The 21704-nt window shown below is 50.5% G+C and overlaps 1 protein-coding gene across 1 annotated transcript in view; it reads right to left on the bottom strand.

Moving 5' to 3' along the window:
* Window positions 1–21704, bottom strand: part of ITGA11 (integrin subunit alpha 11) — a 133551-nt gene that overhangs the window by 35212 nt on the left and 76635 nt on the right. Inside the window, exons 7-12 of the mRNA XM_061157988.1 lie at window positions 20938–21086; window positions 15497–15641; window positions 14996–15161; window positions 13470–13540; window positions 3393–3537; window positions 444–592 (exon numbers count right to left, since the gene is read on the bottom strand). Of these exons, the coding sequence (XP_061013971.1) occupies window positions 444–592; window positions 3393–3537; window positions 13470–13540; window positions 14996–15161; window positions 15497–15641; window positions 20938–21086 (825 nt within the window). The remainder of the gene's footprint in view (window positions 1–443; window positions 593–3392; window positions 3538–13469; window positions 13541–14995; window positions 15162–15496; window positions 15642–20937; window positions 21087–21704) is intronic.

Raw genomic sequence — 21704 nt, 5'->3', positions numbered from 1 at the left:
GGGCGGAGGCATGACTCCTCCCACTTCTGGGAGCGCCGAGGTGGCATGAGGAACACGAGTGCCCCTTCAGATGCCCAGGGGCCTTGTCAGCCCAAGCTGGGAAGTCACGGCCTGGATGTTGCCTCTGCCAGAGCCCTGAACTCTAGACATGAACAGAGAGATGCTGGTGGTCGGGGGCAGAGGTCTGACTAGTGCACCAGAGTCAAGGGCTCCATGAGTTCTCCCAGGTTCTCGTTGCTGCAGCAGGGTCTGAGATCTGGCTTTCTGGGGAGGGAGCATCAGCTCCCAGGTGGGTATTAAGAAGGCATACACCCCTAGCCAGGAAGGATGCTTGTGGGTCTGGGGACAGTCCTGTGAGGGACGAGCTGAGCTGCAGTCCCTCCCAGCCTCGCCATCCCGTCCGTCCCACCTGTCGGCCCCGCCCCCAGCCCCCTCTGCGTTACCTGCTCGCCCTGCAGGGCCTGGTGGATGGTAAGGCTCCGGTTGTTGTGCATAGTGAACAGGATGACTTTGCCTGTGTGGTTGAACCGGGGGGCTCCGGCCACGTACACCCGCCCCTGCCTGGAGGACACGACCGATGTGACTGTGTACCCTGCCGTGGGAGGAAACAGGCTGGTCTCCGGCCCCGCGGCCTGGCAGACCTCGCCAGGGCCTGGCGGCATGGATGGGCCGCTGCAAGAGGGGCATTCAGAGCATGCTGAGCAGATGGTAGTTCTAGACAGTAGTTCCCAGGCTCGGTTGAGGAGGCCTGGAAGAGGCAGGGCTTGGAACGGGCTGGTGGACGGTGCAGGGAACTCACTGCAACCACCCTCTGCTGGAAGGCATCGAAAGAAGCCAGGTGGGGTCACTGAAAGGCATCGCTGCCTGGAACATGCACATCACCTGCTTCACTCGCCCTACAGGTGAGCATGTGAGGGAACAGGGAAGCGAGAAAACAAACCCTAGCCATACTTCTTTTTATATTGGGCAGGCTTTGTTTCTGATCCCCACCAGTAGTCTCTCTGGGGACCAAGCAATGTCCTCTTCATCACCAGAATGCCCTGCTAAGTGGTCCACCAAAAAATGAAGGGTTGGCTGTGCAGAGGCAAGGAGCTGCTCTGCTCAGGGCATGGAGGTGGGGGTCGCAGGGACAGGGATTCCTGCAGCCCCAAAGCGGGGAGTGCCCAGGCTTCTCTGCATCCACACGCGTATGCCACTCAGAAGAGAACAAGACGGAAACCCAGGGGCTCTTTGGGAAACGCCTCCAATCCATGGTCTTGGGATCTTGTGCCTGGTCCCTGTGAGTTTCCAGTAGAGCACCCAGCTCTGGGGAGTGACTGTGCAGCGTCTTCAGACAACTCTCCTGAAAATGGGACCCTTGCAGGTATGCAAAGCCAACAGTCCTACTTCCTGCCAGATGTTTTGGAGAATGGATCCCAGTTTTTAGATGGGTGTCAGGCCTTGCTGGCAATTCCCGGGTGCCTTCTGGGGAATGAGTGGCTCCTTCTGCTGTGTGTGCATGCCTGTATATATGTGGGTAACTGTCTCTCAGGTCCCACCAGTTGCTTTCAGAGTGGCTGCGGGATGCACAGAAGCCAACCCACAGTGGCTGGGAGTGTGGGCGCCGTAGGGTGGGGAACTCTGGTTCTAGATACACCATCTTTGACTCTTGGAAAGGTATTCTGGGGAGTGGAGTAGGTGAGAGCAGGATATCGCATGGAGGGTGGCCAACAGGGCCGTGTATTCAGAGCAATCACAAAAATACGAGGGTAGAGCAGGCTTAGCCTTGTGCGGTGGAGCAAGGGTTTCTTCTAAGCTGAGCCCTTAGCAGCATTACTGAGAGTATTCTCATTGACCCCAGGCATTTGGGCTTCCCTGGAAGGAGGGACAGTGATAATGGGAGGGTCCTAGGGGCTGAATGTCCTGGGGGCAGGCAAGGCCGACTCTCCAAGCTCTAAGCAGTGCTGAGAGCTTCCTGCTTCCCTGCTGTCTGCTGGCTGTGGTTGTAGTTCCCATGTGGCTCTCTGACCAGCAGGAAAGGCCACCCTGAAAGCTAGAGAGCCTCCCTGAAGGCCTGGGGCCGGAAGTCCATCAGCTTCCCCAGTGTGGAGGCGGAGAGCCTGGCCTCCCGGCCTCCTTCCCCAAACTCCCCATCTCCCTTGGGGTACAGAGGGAGGAATCTTCCAGAGGTCCCCCACAGTGCCCTCACTGAATGAGCCCCCAGAGAGAGGAGGAGCAGAAAGGCTCTCCCTCCGGACTCCCACCCAAGGAGGGACCATGGTTGGGCCTCACGAAGGGTCTTCTGGGAGGAGGAGCGACCTTCCCACCACAGAGAGGCCCACTGCCAACTTAGTTCACGGAGAAGTGGGGTCTGAGGCTGCATTGGTGATAACTTCACAGCTGGTAGACTCGGTTCAGAAACTCAGAAAGACAAACAATGGGAGCCCTCTCCTTTCCTCTGGTTCAGCCCTTTCTGCATGAATGGCAGAGGCTCGCTCTTACAAAGCTGGAGGTGACTGGGCTATGGTTAAGGTCTCACAGCGGGGACCTGTCACCAGCAGGTCAATGACTCACACTTTTCTTTTTACGACCACCTTAAGGTGCTTAAGGTGAGCTTCCTTTGTGGCTCAGCTGGTAAAGAATCCTCCCGCAATGCAGGAGACCTGGGTTCGATCCCTCAGTTGGGAAGATCCCCTGGAGAAGGGAAAGGCTACCCACTCCAGTATTCCACTCCAGTATCTGGCCTGGAGAATTCCATGGACTATACAGTCCATGGGGTTGCAAAGAGTCAGACATGACTGAGCGACTTTCATTCACGCTAAGGTGCTTAATGGGAGATGACTTCTGCCTTGATTGTAACACAAAGATTCAGACATGACTGAGTGACTGAACTGAATTGAGCACATCCTCCACTTGCATTTTTGCCTTGGGGAGGCAGACTTCCGGCACTCAATTCTGAAAACATACCAACAGCTGCCGGGGAGAGTCTAGAGGCATGAATGGAAATAATTTCAGGTCAGACTGCTTGTCATTTATTCTGGCAGCCTGCAATCTTTTTGGCACCAGGCACTGGTTTTGTGAAAGACAATTTTTCCACGGATGGGGGCGGGGGTGTGGAGATGGGGAGTGGCAGATGAAGCTTCGCTCGCTTTCTCACCTCCTGCTGCATGGCCCGGTCCATGGCCTGGCCTGGGGACCCTGTTTATTCTACTAATGGAGAGCCCATGATGAGCCAGGCACGGTGCTGGGTGTGCTGGGTGTGCTGGATGCCAGTCTGGAGAGGCAACGACTCCTGACTGTGCTTGAATCACCATAGACTATGCTGACAAGCCCCTCGTCTCGCTTTTGAGCTTGACCCCCAAGTCCTCTCCTGGCCCACCGCCCACCAGCCGCCCCTCAGCCCTGCCTCTTACCCAGGTAGGCGCCGTGGTTCTTGAGCTCCTCGGGGAATTCCTTCAGGTAAGACTCACGGAGAGGAATGACCTTCCCACTGCTGGTCTCCTTCAGCACAGCTCCGTTCCAGTCATAAGCGCCCACGGCTCCCAGCAGAATCCCGTCCTGACATCGGGGAGGGGGTGCATATCAGCTCATGTCCCCCGGGGTGCCCCTGGCTGGGAAGCTGCCCCACATCCACACCATGAAGCATCCACCTGCCGCTTCTGGCACCTCCTGCCCAGTTTGTTAATAGCCCAACTTCCAGCCAGGATTCTTGGCTTTAACAGGAGCTGAGGGCTTTCTTGCCCCATTCCGTTCTTAGGATAAAGTGGGTCAAGCGGATCCCAAGGATGGAATCTTAGGAAAGAAGGAATGTTCTAGAAACAAGTTCCAAATTCAGGACCAAGGTTGCATTCCATTCTGGGCTTCAGAACCTCTCTAGCAAATCCCTTGTCGCCATCCCTTCCTTCTGACACTCCTTTAAGTGATGAAAGTGAAAGTTGCTCATTCGTGTCCGACTCTCTGAGACCCGTGGACTATATAGTCCATGGAATTCTCCAGGCCAGAATACTGGGTAGCCTTTCCCTTCTCCAGGGGATCATCCCAACCCAGGGATGGAACCTAGATCTCCCACACTGCAGGCGGATTCTTTCCCAGATGAGCCCCCAGGGAAGCCCCCTTCAAGTGGTGCGCAGTATGCTTTTCCGGGGCTTTCCAGGTGGCTCCAGTGTAAAGAACACACCTGCCAATGCAGGAGATATAACAGATGTGGGTTCAATCCCTGGGTTGAGAAGATCCACTGGAGGAAGAAATGGCAAATCCACTCCAGTATTCTTGCCTGGAGCATTCCATGGCTAGAGGAGCCCGGCAAGCTAGAGGCCACGGGGTGGCACAGAGTCGGACACGACTGAATCGACTTAGCATGTACACAATCCGTGTTTTTCCTCCTTCCTTCGCAGCGTCTGAGTTGCTTTCCCGTGTGTAAATGCTACTTCTTCATTCTTCAGTACAAATTCACTGTGTGTCTGTCTTATGTCAGACACTTGCTTAGCGCTGGGGATACTATCCCTGCCCCCACAGAGCTCACAGGCACTAAAGATACACACAGATAAACAGAATACCTGCAAACTGTGATAGCTGCCACACAGTGACGGCTGTGATAAATCCTGGGGTGAGATTGAATTTAGATTGAGATGGGGCTCAGGAAAAGCATTTTGAGCAAGTGATGCTTACCCAGACACCTGGAGAGATGAAATAATTTGTGCAAAGGCCCTGATGCTGGAGACAGTTCAGAGCCTTTGGCTTCAAGGAACTGAAAGCTGTTTGATGGGGCTGGAGCCCCGAGTGAGAGGAGCAGGATGGTTCAGCATGGGGCTAGACAGGTAAGTCAGGGCCACGTTTGTGGCAGCCGGCACCTCAAGGACAGGAGGTTGTCTTTAATTACAGGGTAAGCAGATGCTCCGATGCCTAAGCAGGAAGATGGGAGCTCTAGCTCCCTGAGGGGAAACCTCCAGGGTCATTTCTGAGGACTGGACTGGGTCTATTCACTCTCTGGGCTGCCCCTGAACTGTATCTCCAACCCCAACCACCCACATACCTCGTGGACACAGGAAGATGAACAGTAATGACTCGGAAGAGGGAGAGAAGTGACTAGGGACAATGAGGGGCTGAGGAGGGGGGTGGAAGCAGGGGGGCCACCTTCCTGGGTCACCTTGGTGATCATGAGTCAGGGGCACCCTGTTTTGCCTCCCAGTTTTGGAATGTTAAAGCACAAGCTGGTGAAGTCATCTCTCTCCCACTAAGCCCTCCTTCAACCCAGCTGGTGGGTGGAATTTGAGGTTTCCCCACCATTGGTGCCCAGAGTACTGAATTTCTCCTTTCCTGGTGGCTCAGTTGGTAAAGAATCTGCCTGCAAGGCTGGAGACCCAGGTTCAGTCCCTCAGTGGGAAAGATCCCTTGGAGAGGACATGGCTACCAACTGCAATATTCTTGCCTGGAAAATCCCGTGGACAGAGGAGCCTGGTGGGCTATAGTCCATGGGGTCGCAAAGAGAAAGACACGACCAAGTGACTAAACCACCACCACCAAAGACAGGGACCAATGGAAACATGTGACTCTGGCCTGGGGACAACAGAGCCATAACTAAACATACAGGCAGAGGCCTCAGCGTTGATTTCATTACTGGGTGGAGGAGGCAAGATTGGGAACTGTAATAAGTTCCTTTTCTCATTTCCAAGGGTTCACTTTCAAGATGATCATATATAAGGATTAAAGTCCTAATATTTTAGAGGTTGAACTGACTGTTCCGACAGGATGTTTTTACAGCTATAAATAAGCTGCTCTTGGGTGAGTCTGATGTGTTTGGTTTAATGTCGCGTTTTCTCATTAGCTTTCTCTCTCCTACTCTGGGCGCTTCAGCCTGGGAGAGTCTGACAATCCATCGGGGCCAGGATCCGGGCCAGGGCCTCAGAGACTCCTGCCAACATTCCTTGCTCTTGGGGTGTGCTCCATTCTTTGCAAGATCCTTTCTCATCATTTGTGGGAGACCAGCAGGACAGTCACTATCTGCACTAGACTAATGAGCACCCAACATTCAGAGAGGGAAAGGGGGTTGCCTGAGGTCATGCAGCAAGTCAGTGGCAGGGCTGGGATGGAGTTGGTCAGAGGGAAAAAATGCTCACTGGCTTCCCCAGAAGCCCCTAGATTCTGCTTTCAATATGACAGCAGGCCAGTCTGCTTCCTGCGGAGGCCTTTGAAGATGAATGTTTGGCTTTGCAGATGACTGGAAACCTCTGTGATGTACTGAGAAGGCCTGGCTTAACTGGGTGCCTGGGATTCAGCTGGGGGAGACCTGATGCTGACTCACCACACGTGGGGCTTGGCGGTTCCATCGGAATTTCTGCATTTGGCAGCGCTGGGCAGGCTGAGGGCTTCTGGGCCCTCACCTGATGCCAGTCCACCCCGGCAGTGGCTGCAGGCGGGCTTGTGGTCCTCGTGGGAGGCCCTTCCCGAGCAGGGTCTCCTGGGGCCCTGCTGCGGACAGGGTGCCCTGTGAGGAGTGGGCTGGCTGAGACAGCAAGCCCAGGCCACCAAGGCAAGCCTCAGGTGGTCACCATCTTTTCCCAGTTGGGAAAACCCAGACCTTTTGAGTTTGGAAAAAAATCTGGAAGCATGGGGCTGCAGAAAGGGCCAAAGCTTTGATAGAAGTAGCCAGGCATACCAGCCCAGCTGGGAAACAAACAGAAGGGCGTGGTGGGGAAGCTCTGTGCTCCTTGCTCCAGGTCTGGCACTGGCTCCCTGACTTACGGCCTCCTTCCCCGCGAGGTTTCCGGGGCTTCCATCAGATCAGGGTGCGCCTGGGTGGCAGCTGACCTTCCTGACTCTCTGTGCAGAAATGAGGACACGGGCTTGGTGGCCCCCAGAAGATCTAAGGCCAAGTGTGTGCCTTCCTGGAGGAGGACCTGTACCTGTATTTGCCTGAGTCCTCACCATCAGAGCCTGCCAGCTCAGCGCTCAGCTGTCCTCTGACCGGTCCTGCAGCAGAATTACCTTCCTACCTCGGCTGAGTGCTCCCTCAGCTGATCTGTGACCAGATCTCCCCAAACTCAGTGTTCCTGCTCGACCCTGTCCCCAGCCAGGGTCGGGCCACATGCCCAGCACGGGAAGCCGCATAGTCTAGAACAGTGGTTCCCAAATGGGGGTGGCTTAGCCCCCAGGCAATATTTAGTAATGCCTGAAGTCAGCTTTGGTAGTTACAGCCCACGGTGGTGTTGGGGTTGCTATGGTGAGTAGAGACCAGGGATGCTGCTGACTACCTACAATGCACAGGATAGCCTCATGGCAAAGTAGTACCCAGCCCAGATGGTCAGTAGGCTGAGTAATCCCAGGCCTGGGATTAGACTGTGATCTATGGTGTCAGACATTCGAGCTCCACTTCTAGCTCCAAAGCCTCCAGCTGTGTGACTTTGGGAATGTTCCTCTTTCTTGCCTAGCCTAAGGTCCTCAGCTATAAATAGTTCTGAGACTATTCTGTAGTTCTGTAAATAGTTGTGAGAACTAGCATTTTGAATCCTTAGCAGGGTGCTTGGCAGCCAATAAGGACTGCATACATATTAGTTCCTCTCATTCATTAATTCAGCCATAAAGTACTTCCAGGGAGGCAGGGGTCCTCAGATCTCACAGTCAAGTTGGACCTACAGATGAGTCTGTGAGGAGTGATCTGATAGAGGTCAGGACAGCCTATTTTGAGGGCCCACAGGAGGGGGTGACCTGCTGAGGGGATGGGTGGGTACCTGGCAGAGTTAGGAAAGGATTTTAAGAAAAACTTCCTTGACTTATTGGTTGGTTAGTCACTAAGTTGTGCCTGACTCTTTTGTGACCCTTTTGTGACTCTCTTGTGACTCTTTTGTGACCCTTTTGTGACTCTTTTGTGACTCTCTTGTGACTCTTTTGTGACTATTGCTCACCAGGATCTTCTGTCCATGGAATTTCCCAGGCAAGAATATTGGAGTGTGTTGCCATTTCCTTCTCCAGGGGATTTTCCAGACCCAGAGATCGAACCTAAGTCTTCTGCTTTGGCAGGTGGATTCTTTACCACTGAGCCACCTGAGAAGCCCTCCTTGGCTTATTAGGAAGTCTCAAAATGCACACTTCTAGTTCCAAGCCTCAAGATTCAATTCCACATATGTTTTTCAGACATCTGCTCAAAGGTTGAAGTTCAGAGAGGCAAAACGATTTGTCTGAGGCCACACAGCCAGACAGAGCTTTCCTCTGGCCTGGTAGTAATGGAATGAGGACACTGGCTGAAAACAGTTCCTGATGTTGGAGAGGCAGGGCTGTGGGGGCCGATGGAGGTGGCCCGTGGTGGTTCTGTTCACAGGGGGACCACCTAGGGGGCACGGAGTGCTGGTCTCCTCCCTCAGGCTCCCCTAGGGCTTCCTCGCCGCGTGTGCATCACCAGAGTGGTCGAAGGGAGGTCAGGACTCTGTCCCCAAGAGCACCTTCTAAGGCAAATACATCGTTAAGAGGGTGGATGATGCTTCACCTAGTTGCTCAGATTCTCTCAATAGAAGATGTTTCAACAAGCCTAGTGGAGCCTGAGGAAGGGATCAGTGCCTGGAGGTTGAGATGGGGTTGGGCAGGAAAGACCCAGAAATGGGCCTGCAGTCTTTCTGTGGAGAGGGGCCCCGCACAATACGTGGGGCTGAAAGCCATAGGCTGGGGCAGTGAGGGGGGGGGGGGCGGTCAAAGGGCATGCTCTTACTTGACTATTCATTCCAGATCAGAGAGATGGTTATTTCTACTCAGAGGTCCTGGAACAATGGCCAGGAGTGGGGCGTTAGGCACCAGGGCACAGCCTGAGGACTTGGGGCTGGGCTTCTGGGGACCTCAAAGAACCAGAAATGTTTCCTGCCACCAGGGGTCAACTTGCAAAGAATCCAGAACAGCATGGCAGCAGGCCTTGGCCTCATGGGGGCAGCCTTGGCTGCCTGACCCAGAGCTGGCGGGGGAAAAAATCTACCATCTAGGGATAAGGGGACTCAAAAGGAGTTTACAGCCTTTAGGTATCAACCCCTCATTTCATCATTATGGATGAGTTTCTTTTACTTTTGATTAAATAAGATATGCAAAATGAGTTCAAATGCAAAACCCTTAGGAAAGATGACAACTTTAAGGCTTCAGCAGCTGAGAACCTTACATAGTCACCTCTAACCTTAGCTATCCTGTCCATGAGCCCAGGAGGGCTGGTGAAAAGGGCACAGGCTGAAGAGGCAGGGGGTGGATGGGGCTGTAGGTCTGGGGGGTAACCCCCACACCCCACACCACACTGCCTCAGCCTGTTTCAAATGTAACTGAGGCTGGTCCTCCTAGACCATCATGTACAGTTTAAAGAAAAAACACTCTGTGCTCATCCTGGGTGAGTGGCCAAGTCTTTTGTGTAGATAAGGTCCACCCTAATAAAACTGCTTCCTTCTGTAAACTTTCGTTGTTGGGGAGATTTATGGAGTGCAATGCAGGAGAGCCATCACCACGGGCATCAATTATTTATGGTCCTCTTCCTTCCGCCACATCTTCCCCTTGTGGCCCATGGGGATTATAGGCTGAGAGCTATGGATCTCTTCTGCAAGGTTTCTGGCAGATTCATGCAGCTTTTTCTTGGTTACCCAGCTTGACAGAGAGTTCATCACCCCAGCAAGCCGCCAGCACTAATAGAAGCCACTCCAGCTCTCAGCAACCTTCACATTCATTTCCAAATGCTAATGGAACCATTGGCTTACAAATCCATTCTAAAATTTGGTCAGGCATCCATAGCTAATTTTGCTGATGGTAATTTCCAGAATATTCTTTCTCCTTTTGGCTAATCAGGACTAGAGTTTCCTGGGGCTCTGGTTCCCTGGTTTTCCCAGCAACTCTGACTTCTGGCCATCATGCTGGAATGTAATAATGCCTATGGCCTGGGTTTTGGTTCATCCAGGGGCTTGGGGATATATGGGGATCTCCTCTCCTAATCTGGACTCTGGTCCTTTCTGTCTGTTGTTGCTTTTGCCCTTCCTAACTTGAAGCCTGCTTTCCTTGCTAGATAAGATGGCAGCAGACCAGGTGATCAGATCTGACCTTTCTTCTGCCATTTGTGAACATTCTGTGGGTCCTTCCCTTGGGACTAAGGATCCTTCCTTCTGACAGAGCTCAACAGGCCCAGGGCAATTGAAGACTCAACACATTTGCAGGAAGCAGCTGCCTGAGGCTGTCTAGGGAGTGTTTCCTGAGGAGATAGATCCCCAAGGTTCCCCCAAGAGATGTACTCATTTGGGCTCAGGACCTGTTCTGGGCAAAGTTGAGAGGCTGGATCTTCTTGTCCCCAATCCCCAGATAGGTCTGACTGATCCTGAGAGCTGTGGGGGTTGGACTCCCAAGGACAGGACGGCTGTGGCCAATTATGATGGCATGACCAGCCTAGCACTGAAAAACCTCTGCACCCTAAAATAGCAACCCAATGGCCAGTCACAGTGCCAGACAGGCCACCATCACTGCACCAAACCTTTGGATTTGGAAGGATTTTATTTATTTAAACAAGTTATTTAAAAAGTCTTAAAGAGTCTCAAATACAAATGTAATCATTGTCTTTTTCTAAGTCTTATCAGATGAAAGCTTCCAGATGTCTGTCTCCAAACAAGACACAGGGTGACAGAAGAACTGGGGTCTCTATCTACAGAGTGGGGAGATGCCTCCTGGGTTTCTCCAGTTAGGGGAAGAGAACAAGAGTTGAGCGTGTAGAGGAAGCTGCAGGAGGCAGCTCATGACTTTGACCTCAGTAACAAGCTGAGGTCCTGAGCTACCAGCCTCCCCTTTGCAGCCAGGGAACTCTATTGATCCTGAAAGAACTCATCTTGTTTGACACATTCTGCTGCTTGGGCCATTGTCAAGGTTCAGCTACACTTCCCCGAATCCCTGAAGCTTGTCTTAACCTCCCTCCTCTCTAGAGTCCCTGACTGCTGGGCACACACAGATCACAATATCAGAAGCAGGAGACTGAACTTAGCATTTAAGAGTCTTTCTCCCCAACTAGACTGTGAATTGCTGTCAGTTGAAATGTTACCTTCATCTCTATATATCCCAGTGCCTCACACACAGCCAGGCCCAAGGGGAGATGCTCAAAAACTGACCTTGGAATGGAAGATGGAGACATGGGACATTCTCTCTCTTGCTGTCTCCGCCATCATGGCTGGCCACCCGTGTGTGCTCAGCCTTCCCCCAGTTCTGTGAGTATAACTTCCTCTCTCTTCTTATCTGCTGCCACCCATGGCTGCTGAAATCCTTGTCCTCAGGGGCCTGTCCAAGCCCCAGACTCCCCTGATCCTCCCCTGAATGTCCTTTCCCTTAGCCCGGGCCTTCCTTCTGTAAAACCCTGATCACACACAGCCTTGGCAAGGACTGTTTTTGTTTTGTTTTTTACTAAACCATGCAGATCTTAATTCCCTGATTAGGGATCAAACTTATGCCCCCAGTAGTGGAAGTGTAGAGTCTTAACCACTGGACCACCAGGGAAGTCCCTCATGCTGCCTTGATAAATGTTAGATGGGTCCATGTGGCTCCCCATTGAGCAGAGAGTCTCTACAGGGGCTCCATGGATGAGTGGGCCTGCTGAAGTTATACACCTGTACTCAGAAGAAGTCTGTAGTTTCTGTCATCTTATTCTCTAAGTTCAGGACTGCTGTTCTGCATTGTTTTCAGGCTGACTCCTATTTGGCAAGAATACATTCTGCTTCCTTTTGATATCTTAGTTGCATTTGACAAATGCTTGTTGGATTTACTGAAATTGATTTTCTTTGTTGCATTTTCTAACTAGGCCTGACCCCCAGAGTCAGGAGTCCAGGGCTAGTCCACCCGAAGCACAGAACTTGATACCTGACCTGTGTGAATGAATGCCCTTGCCGCTCCTGGTACGCAGCCCCTTACCCACAGACTGGGAGCTCCTTGAGGGCAGGGCTCTTGCCTCTGTACCTCCTGGGATAGAGCACAGGGCCCAGCACAGAAAAGGCACTGAAAAGATTTGCTAATGTGACCACCTAAAATGGGACAACTATTACCATCTGCTGACTCTGCAGGGCTGTTTTTGAGCATGAATGAGGCGCAGAAATTTTCTGAAAAAAAAATTAAAGTGCTCGGCACATATTGCATGACTACTGTCAATATAGAGCAGTAATATTTATATCTTGCTGTATTCAATGGGCACGAGATAGTCCAGATGCAGCTCAGGAAACGCTGAGCGTGAGCCGCATTTCCGTCCATCTGCCCACTGTGTGCTAGGCATCCATACTCCTCCCCTCCGATCTGGGATCTCTGACTCAGGCCCCACTCAGATTCCACCCACTCTCATGGAACAGCTGCTCAGTGTGGGGGAAAAGCATGAGGCTAATATTTCTTTCACTTGTATTACCTCAGCAGGTCATTTAGCCTTCCTGGGACGTGGCTTCTTTACCTGGAAACTGGGAATAAGGAACCCTGCCATGTTCACCTCACAGAGGAGTGGGGAGAATTCAGAGGGTTAATGAAAGTGATGTAGAAGTGGGATGGACTGATAGGTCTTTTCTGGCAAATTGGGAGGCGTGGTCCCTTCCCATGGGGCCAACGGGGCAGAGCACATGCACAAACCCAGGGCACCTATCCGCCCAGAGTATGCCACAGGGGCGTGTGCTGATACCAGCAACACAGGCTTTCCTAACATATACTCTCGGGCAGGGCTAGACCTCCAAACAGCTTTAGAAGTAAAGTGTGCTCACAGCTATGGATGGCTCTGCCCCTCTGGCAGGCTTCCCAGGTGGCTCAGTGGCAAAGAATTCGCCTGCCAATGCAGGAGACTCAGGAGATGCGGGTTCAGTCCCTGGGTTGGGAAGACCCACTAGTGTAGGAAATTGTAACCCACTCCAGTATCCTTGCCTGGAAAATTCCATGGACAGAGGAGCCTTGCAGGACACGACTGGGCGACTGAGCAGGCATGCATATGCCCGTCTGGCAATTCTGTGAGGTTTCAGCCCCATCTTGAGAATCGGAACCAGGTGAGGCACATGCCCCAGACACAGCACGATGCTGGTGACACCATGGGTCTGCGTGGGACCTCTGCAACGTGACGCCGAGCCCGCATGCGGAGAGGCCCCTGTGGGCCGCCTTTTGGAGCACATCTGGGACTTCTGCCCACATGGACACAGGGCTGGGCCGCTCACACACAGGCCGCCTCGGGCATGCAGGGCACTGTTAGAGCCCAGGCAAGGGGTTTTGCCATTCTGGCCTAGGTTTTGCACAAGGCTCTGTGGACCCAACGGGACCCTTGGTCCCGGGGGACATGTCCCCACCAGCACCCTGCACAGAGAGGTCTTGAGACAGCTAATTGTTATTGATGATCTTGACTTCCCTCTTCTAGCCACAGAGACGAGAGGCAGAGAGACCCCAAGAAAGAGAGCAAGGGGGATGAGAAACAGCCCAGGAATGGCAGGATAATGACCTAGGGAGCTAAGAAGAGTGAGAGGGTGGGAGGGCAGCTCTAAACCCATCCTTACCTCCACCACATGAGAGGAAAAGCCCGTCTGTGACATCTCCAGCCCGAAGGAGGTTTCGTTCTTGTTCGTGCCTAAAACAGAGGGACGGAAAGATGTCAGCTGCATGCATGACTTCTTAGTGCCAGACATGTCTGCAGGTCAGTCCCCAGCACCTGTGACCTGGAAGCACTTTCAGTGAGGTGAGACAGGGCCCCAGGTCTGAGTCCAGCTCATCCACCCCAACAGCAGGCCCCTTCCAGGTGGCCATGTGGGTTTATTATTAGCAACCCTGCTGAAAAGGGGTTGGAACACCTTATATTACAGGGCACGCATACTATGAGAGTGTCAACATAGGGGAAAGATCCAGAAAAGTGCATGGAAAGAAATCATCTACATTGTTGGCAAGAAATGGAATTTCCCACTTTGTTCATTCCTACTATTCACCAGATTCGGTTCCAGATGCCTCTGGATGGTTTCCAAATTGTAAATCGACCCTTAGGAGGAAGAGTTGTCACCACCACAGATTTGCACAAGGAATCCCATGTGTGTCAAAAACAACTCCTTGCAGAGGGGCTCCAACTTGTTGATGCAGCCAATGTTCTCATCATACAAGGTGACCATTTTGAGAATAAATCGCTGATTTGGATGTTTAATTCTAGGGTAAGGGTCAGACTCAGGTCCATACTCTCTATTCCTTTATCATCATTTTTGAGGGCTAGTTTTTCTCTTTTCCTGTGTCTGCAGCTCATCATTTCCAATGCAGAGCAAGCTGCTCAGACTCTGGGATGCCACGCTGCCTTCTCTTTCTTTTGACCCAGTGAGGCAAGGTCCCCCCTACAGCAATGCATGGTGCAAAGGAGCCCTGCGCGAATCAAAGCTGGAGTCTGAGTCATAAGGAGAGAGCAGTCTGAGGGAACCTTGCAAAACGGTGGGGTGGGAGGCGGCAGGACTCGGGGAGTAAGTGTTTCAGGCTGTGGAGTCGGGCTCAGCTGGGCTCATCTCGGGCTGCCAGATAAAATATGGGATGCTCAGTTAAGTTTGAATTTCAGACAAACAGTGAATGGTTTTTTAGTATGTCTGCCACAAATGTTGTATTTTATATTTGCTATATCTGGCAACCCTCATTCAAACCCCAATTCCTTCCCAAGTGGTGGGAGCTCTGGCAAGTCAGTTACCTCCATGGTAAAAGGAGGAGCTTATCAGCAAAACCAGACTTCAAGGCTGTTCGGAAAGCGTGGAGTCTCAGGTCCAGCATGGGAGCGCTGGGGTTTATCAGGAAGGGAGAACTTCTAAACCCTCCCATCCTGTGGGGCTGGATTTTTTCTTTTTTTTTTTGATGTGGATCATTTTTTAAAGTCTTTATTGAATTTGTTACAATATTGCTTCTGTTGTTTATATATATATATTTTTTGGCCAGGACTTAGCTCCTCAATCAGGGATGCAACCCACACCCCCTGTGCTGAAGGTGTGGGGCTGGATTTCACTCACTTGGGCTTTACCTGCCATGAGCCCAGGAGCATGAGCACCTCTCAGGAAGCAGTGCTCACCTTCCAAGCTGAAGATCCTGTCCCCCAGGGCGTCGACAATGTCCTTCAGGGCCGCCTCATCAGTGACGTTGAAGAAGTGCTTGTCGTCGGGGTCACTGGCGATGTATTTAATTTCGTTCAGAAAAGCTTCTGGGTTGATGCCCCTGCGGTTGTAGTAGCCCAGGACCTGCCAGGGAACAGGGGGCCGGGGCGACAGACAGGACATGGCACAGACCTCCCCCACACCCAGGGCAGGCTGGAGCGCCTGCTCTAAGCTAGGGTGCTGGGGGAGGGAGGCTTGGAGGTGTTTTCTAGTTTCTGAGGTTTCAGAGCCTGCCTGGCAATGGAGGGAAGGAAAAACCCACAGCTGTTGTGAAGACGTAACAAGGACAGGCCCATTTGAGGGCCCGGATGGCTAGTTCACTGCCCAGAAAACACTCCCCTACCCACAGAGTCCCCGGGGGGTTGATGGCAAAGCCTCTAGAAGGTAAGCTGGGGTGGGATGGGTGGGACAGGACTCACGGCCACGGCGTATCTGGTCACGTTGTCCCTCTCGCTTTGCTGGATCACCTTCTCTAGGTCCGGACTGTCGTGGGACTCCCCATCTGTGATGACAATCATCACCTTCTTGGCCCCTTTCCTTCCGCCCTTCTGGAAAGCCTCTGAGCTGGAACCCGAGCACAGGGGAGGGTCACAGAGGGAAGTGGGGATGGGGCAACCCCCCAACCTCCTGCAGAGGCGCGGCCACGGGAGCCGGGGCTAAGCTCCCCAGCAACACTACAGGTGTTGGAACCTCAAACCAAAGAAGAAGCTGGATTGAGACACCCAGACTACTTGTCCGCTGGCTGCTCAGATGGGTCTTAAATCTGCTTGTCTTTATGTTTATTTATTTTTAAAAATTTAAAATTTTATTTGAGTATAGTTGCTTTACAATGTTGTGTTAGTTGCTGCTATATAGCATATTGAATCAGCTATATGTATACATTCTGTGGGCTTCCCTTGTGGCTTCACTGGTAAAAAAAAAATCTGCCTGCAATGCGAGAGATCAGGGTTTGGTCCCTGGGTACACATATCTATATATATATACATGCATGTATACATACACATACATATATACATATATCCCCTCTTTTTTGGGTTTCCTACCCATTTATGTCACCACAGAGTATCCCTTGTGCTATACAGTAGGTTCTAATTAGTTATCTATTTTAGACACAGTATCAATAGTGTATATATGTCAATCCTAATCTCCTAGTCCATCCCACCCCCACTTCCCCCTTGTTACCCATGCGTTTGTTCTCTATGTCTGTGTGTCTATTTCTGTTTTGCAAATAAGTTAATCTATACCATTTTTTCTAGATTCCATATACATATGTGCATTACTATGTATTTGCTTTTCTCTTTCTGACTTACTTCACTCTGTATGACAGACTCTAGGTCCATCCACGTCTCGGCAAATGGCACAATTTCATTTCTTTTTATGGCTGAGCAACATTCAAATCTGCTTGTCTTTAAAAAGTGACTTTTAAAAACCCCTCTCAAGTCCTGATCATGCTGCTTTGGGCAAGCAGAAGGGAGGGGGTGGTTCTGGGAGGGGAGTTCAAGGTCAGGTGGAGACCTTTAGAGGCCCTAATTTCATGGTTCAAAAACCTCGGTGCACATTAGAATCACCTGGGGAATTAAAATAAAAATGATGTCAGGCCCCTCCTGGACTCATGGAATCAGAATCTCCGGAGTGTGGTCTAGGCACTGGAATTTTCCAACAGTTCTAATGAACACGGGGGTTTGAGAACCCCTTCCCTAAGGTCTGAAAGGTGATGATCCAGAGCAATTTAACACCCAAGCAAATGTGTGTGATGAAGTGTGACAAAGATTTTTCCCAGGAGAACCACTTTGGTTCTATTTTGGGGACTATTAAATATCAAATTCCATGACAAATATTCGTCTTTCTTGCTTTTTATTTTGTTTTCAGTGGCCAGAGCAGGTGCTTGGCCTGCTTGCTGGGCACTCCAGCCAGGGGCCTGGGGGCTGGCATGCTGTGGACAGACTCTCGCAGCTGGTGACCCATCTATGAAGCAGAAAAAATTGGCTCCTGATAACATCACTAGCTTTTGGTGCCTGTGTGGCCAACTCTCCTTCAGACTGTAAGGTTCTGAATTTTCCAATAAGGAACTAAAAACAAATGTTATCCTTAGGCACTGCAGTAATTCCTCACGGGTCTGACCCATAGATTTAAGCACCATGATGCCAGGTTAAATTCCACCTCCAGGCTCCAAAGCGTTGGTTACCAGAGGTATCTTTTGTTACACAGCAAGTTGATGAGCTGACATGCATGATTTAGATGCTGAGGAATTCACAAAAGTTAGAATAAATTAGTTCAGAGCATTTTCAAGCTACCAGTTAAGAGAAACGGACCATCTGCCACTCTCTGAGAAATTCTGTGATATTCTGGATATGCTGGCTTAAAAAATCCCCTCTAATTTTAGTAAGAGGCATGGACTGAGGCACACTTGACAGGACAGAATATAGAGAATATTTTGGGCTTAAGCCCGACTCAGTGGAGGGAGTCTACGAGCCCCTCAGAGGAGACTCAAGATGCTCCCAGACCTTCTTGGAGGGCCAGGTCCAAGAACGAAACTTCAGGAGAAAAAAATATGGCAGGGGAAACACAGGTTCTATTACATGTAGAGCCAAGGACATTTCAGGATTATATTTCCATAGAGTGGAATGGTGTGAATATCTGTATGAATCTATAATTGTGTAAATACTGGCACGAGTCATCGGATTTAAAATTGTGAATTTGTACTGTGTAAAAGACTTGGATTTGTTGCTTTGTAAATTAGACTATAACTTCCTGGAGAGCAGTGAGAGCTTTATACTCATGATAGGTTCCGTGAACCTGGAAGCCAGGGTGACCGGGTGGAGAAAGCAGGTCATATCACGTCCCCTTTCTGCTCAAATCCTATCCTGGCTCCCATTTCTCCCAGGTCCTGACAGACCCTCAGTGACCCTTCTGACCCCTCCTCCTGCTGGAATCTTTCCTGATCCTGGGACCACCAGGCACATTCTTGTCTTAGGGCCTTTATCAGAGCTTCTCCCTCTTGGAAGTTCCTCCACTCAGCACCCAGCTGGCCAACTTGCTCGCCTCCTTCAAGTCTCCACTCAAATGTTAGTTCTCAGTGAAGCCTTCCCTGACTTCCCCGTTAATGCTAATTAAATATGTCTTCTCCACCCTGCTTGACTGCCTTTACCAGGCTGTATTTTCCACCCCCCATCCCCACCCCAGGCTTGCCAGTGGCTCAGTGATAAAGAATTCACATGCCAATGCAGGAGACACAGGTTCAATCCCTGGGTCAGGAAGATACCCTGGAGAAGAAAATGGCAACCAACTCTAGTATTCTTGCTGGGATAAACCCATGGACAGAAGAGCCTGATGGTCTGCAGTTGATGGTGTTGCAGAGGGTCGAATATAACTTAGCGACTAAACAACAAGAAAATTTTTCCAACATATCTTGTATCTCCTAGCATGCTATATATATATATATATATATATATATTTTTTTTTTTTTTTTTTTTTGCTTATTGTTTGCCTCACCCTCAGCTTCACGAAGGCAGGACATTTATCTATTTTGTTCACTGATTCATCCTGTGTACCTAAAACTGCGTGAGGCATATAGTAGATGCTCAATAAAAAGTGTTGAATGAACAATGTGGCATCACAACGCTGCCCCGCCCCCTCCCCTAAAGCCACATGTGGCTACCAGAGTCACCTTCATGTGCACATCTGATGATGACATTCTTGTCCTTAAGAACCTTCACTGGCCACTCACACTTGCTTTGGCTACAACAGTACCACTCTCATAATCTAGTTCCAAACCTTCTTTGCAGCTTCCGGGCTTACTATCCCCCCAACACAAACTGTGCTCAGGAGCAAAGCTCTGAACATAAATGTTCCTTGACTTCCCCTTTCCTCTGTTCTTACTGGGGCAGAATGTCTTCTCTACCTCTCCCTGCTGGAATCCTGGCATCTTCCTAGGACAGGTCAGATGTCCCCCAATCCTGGCAGTCCTCCCAAGACCCTCCCTTGGAACCTTCCCTCTCTCATCCTCACTGAGTTAGGCTGACACTTATCAGAGCTTCCCTATTAAGCCTGGGATCATGAGTTACCATTTTTATAAACTCTCAAGTCCATGGCCTGGGTCTTTTATTTTAGTAGGTGCACAGAAAAAAATGCACTATGAATAGCTGAGTAAGGAAAGAAAACCTTTGCCCTTGGAAGGAGCCAGCTATAATTTGGACCCCAGACTTGGCCAGGCAGAGCAGATTTGAAAGTTCACTTGAGGTGCAGGTTGCACACCCCAGCGGTGCTTGTGAGTCACGATGGTTCAAGTCCCTAGGTGAGTCACACACACTTAGCCTGGGGGAGATTGGCTGTGAAATGAGATGCAAACAGTGGGCTCCACCCCGACGGGAGTCAGTCAGCTTCTCACTGATAGCTCAGTGGGTGTGGGCTTCCTCAGTTCTCCACTGGCCACTTCACAGGGCCTACTCGAGGGTCTCAGGGGCTCACCCCCATGAAGACAAAACAGCAGCAAGGGCCCATTTCTCAGGAGGGTGAGTAAGAGCCATATTTACAAACAGAGATGCTCATTTAGGGAAAAAGCTTGAGCAAGTTTTATCAGCAGACAGAAATACGCTGGTGGAGCGTATAATCATAAAGAGTTGTGAGGTTGGAAAACACTCTTTGACCACACGAAATCATGTCACTACTAAATAGCTCCCACATTGCAGAATTCTGCTAAACACATTGACTAACCCTACTTGAGGGGGGATTATAAGGTAATGGGACTGTGGTCTCAATGAACACAGCAGAGCTCATATTCGTAGGTATAAAATTTATACATCTAAATCTCCATGCCTTGGACACAGTCATCTTGGGAGTTTAGGCTACAGCTGGAAAGATCTGGGGAAACTGACTTTAAAATCATTCATTGATTCCAGTGTGGGTGAGTACGGTGTTCTGAGCAATGTCAGGGTCACTGGAATAAGCACGTAGCTATCTGGATGGCTATAAAATAACACTGATTATCACTGTGAGTTCTTGTGTCACATTTAAAAAGCCAGCCTCATGGCTCTATAATTTCAGATGTTAGATTTAACCCTGTTACTCACATTCCGCTGATGAAAAATACCCCACAAGAAGATTGTGTCCTTATGTGACCCACACACTTTTGATAGGGTCTCAGTGGTAGAAGATATTTCCTGAAGTTGGCAGCAAAAATATCCCCTGTCCCCCAAAGGCTCTTCTGTGATGTGACCTTGCCATTCCTCCAACAAGGAGGGAAATTAAATTCTCTTCTCCTTGAACCTGAGCTGGCCTTAGGGACTTGCTCAATCATAGACTATGGCAGGGAATTCCCTGGGAGTCCAGAGGTTAGGACTTCATGCTTCCACTGCAGGAGACAGGGGTTCAATCCTCAGTCAAGGAACTAAGATCTCACATTCTGTGTGGCACAGCCAAAAGAAAACTATGACAGAAGTTATATTCTGGGGCTTCTGCAGCTAGGTCACAGGCAGTCTTGGAGTTCCTGCCTGGGTCCCTTGGAAAACTTCCTCTCAAAGGCTGACTGCCATAAAGTGAGAGTGTCAAGCCACATGCCCACTCACAGGAGCTCAGACTGCCAGCCTCAGCTGGACTCCCAGCCCATGGCCAGCCTTCACTGCCAGCCATGTGAGCGTGCCATTCTGGATGACCAGTCCAGTTGAACCTTCAGGTGACAACAATCCCAGCTAACACCAGACTTCAACCACACGAGAGAACCCAAGGTGAGCTGACGGCTGAGCCCAACCAACGCCCAGTACTTGGAGGGGTTAATTATTGTCTCTTCAGACACTAAATTTGGCGGGGCAGTAATAGATAACTAGAACAGTATCGAGATCTAGAAAAATTAATCTTTTTTTACCGAGCAAATTCAATTCCAAATGCCGTCCGGGTTTCTGTCCCTCCTCTCTGCTCGATGTGGCTGGCAGCTTCCACCACGTCCCTTACAGACCTGTAGTCGTTGAGGTGAAATTCGTGTACCACATCTTCTCCATACTGCACAACTCCAACCTGCGAGTCAAAGGAGCGGGCGACAGAATGTCTTGACCCCTGAAGGCTGGCCCTTTGGGGATGAGGCCTCCTGGAGTCATCTCTCTGGGACTGGTCAGGAGTGAGGAGGCCTGGGGACCTTCCGAAGGGAGAGGGATTAAGCCAAAGGGAAGCAGGTTCTGCCAAGTCCTGGGAATGAATGGCTGGCTTGGTGAGACAAGTGGGAGGTGCCTATCGAAAGAGGAGACTGATCTAAAAGACCCAGCAGATTAAGTTTCTTACTTAAAAAGACAGAAGTTGAGCACAGAATTGAAATCTAAAATCTAGGAATACTGTGGGAGGATGGGCTATGGCATTGTTCACCAAAATCTGGAGCTAAGATTCTTTACATTTTGGAAGAGAAGTCTGAAATATTAATTAGCCTCAAATATTAATAGCCTTAAAAGAAACAAAATCTGAAAAGAATAAACAAAACCTAACTGTAGTAGGACTAGACTGAACAAATACTATTGTTGGATGGGCCCACAGAGTCTATTTGGTAAGGGTGCATTTCCGAATGCTGAATTTTCACCTGGCATACCCTAAAACAGTTTCCCAGGGGGTGGGGAGCTCATCACTTCATGAGAAAGCCCACTCCCT

Source organism: Dama dama, chromosome 12 (assembly GCF_033118175.1).
Source record: "Dama dama isolate Ldn47 chromosome 12, ASM3311817v1, whole genome shotgun sequence".
Taxonomy (NCBI): Eukaryota; Metazoa; Chordata; class Mammalia; order Artiodactyla; family Cervidae; genus Dama; species Dama dama.
This window is presented reverse-complemented; position numbering and strand designations above follow the sequence as displayed.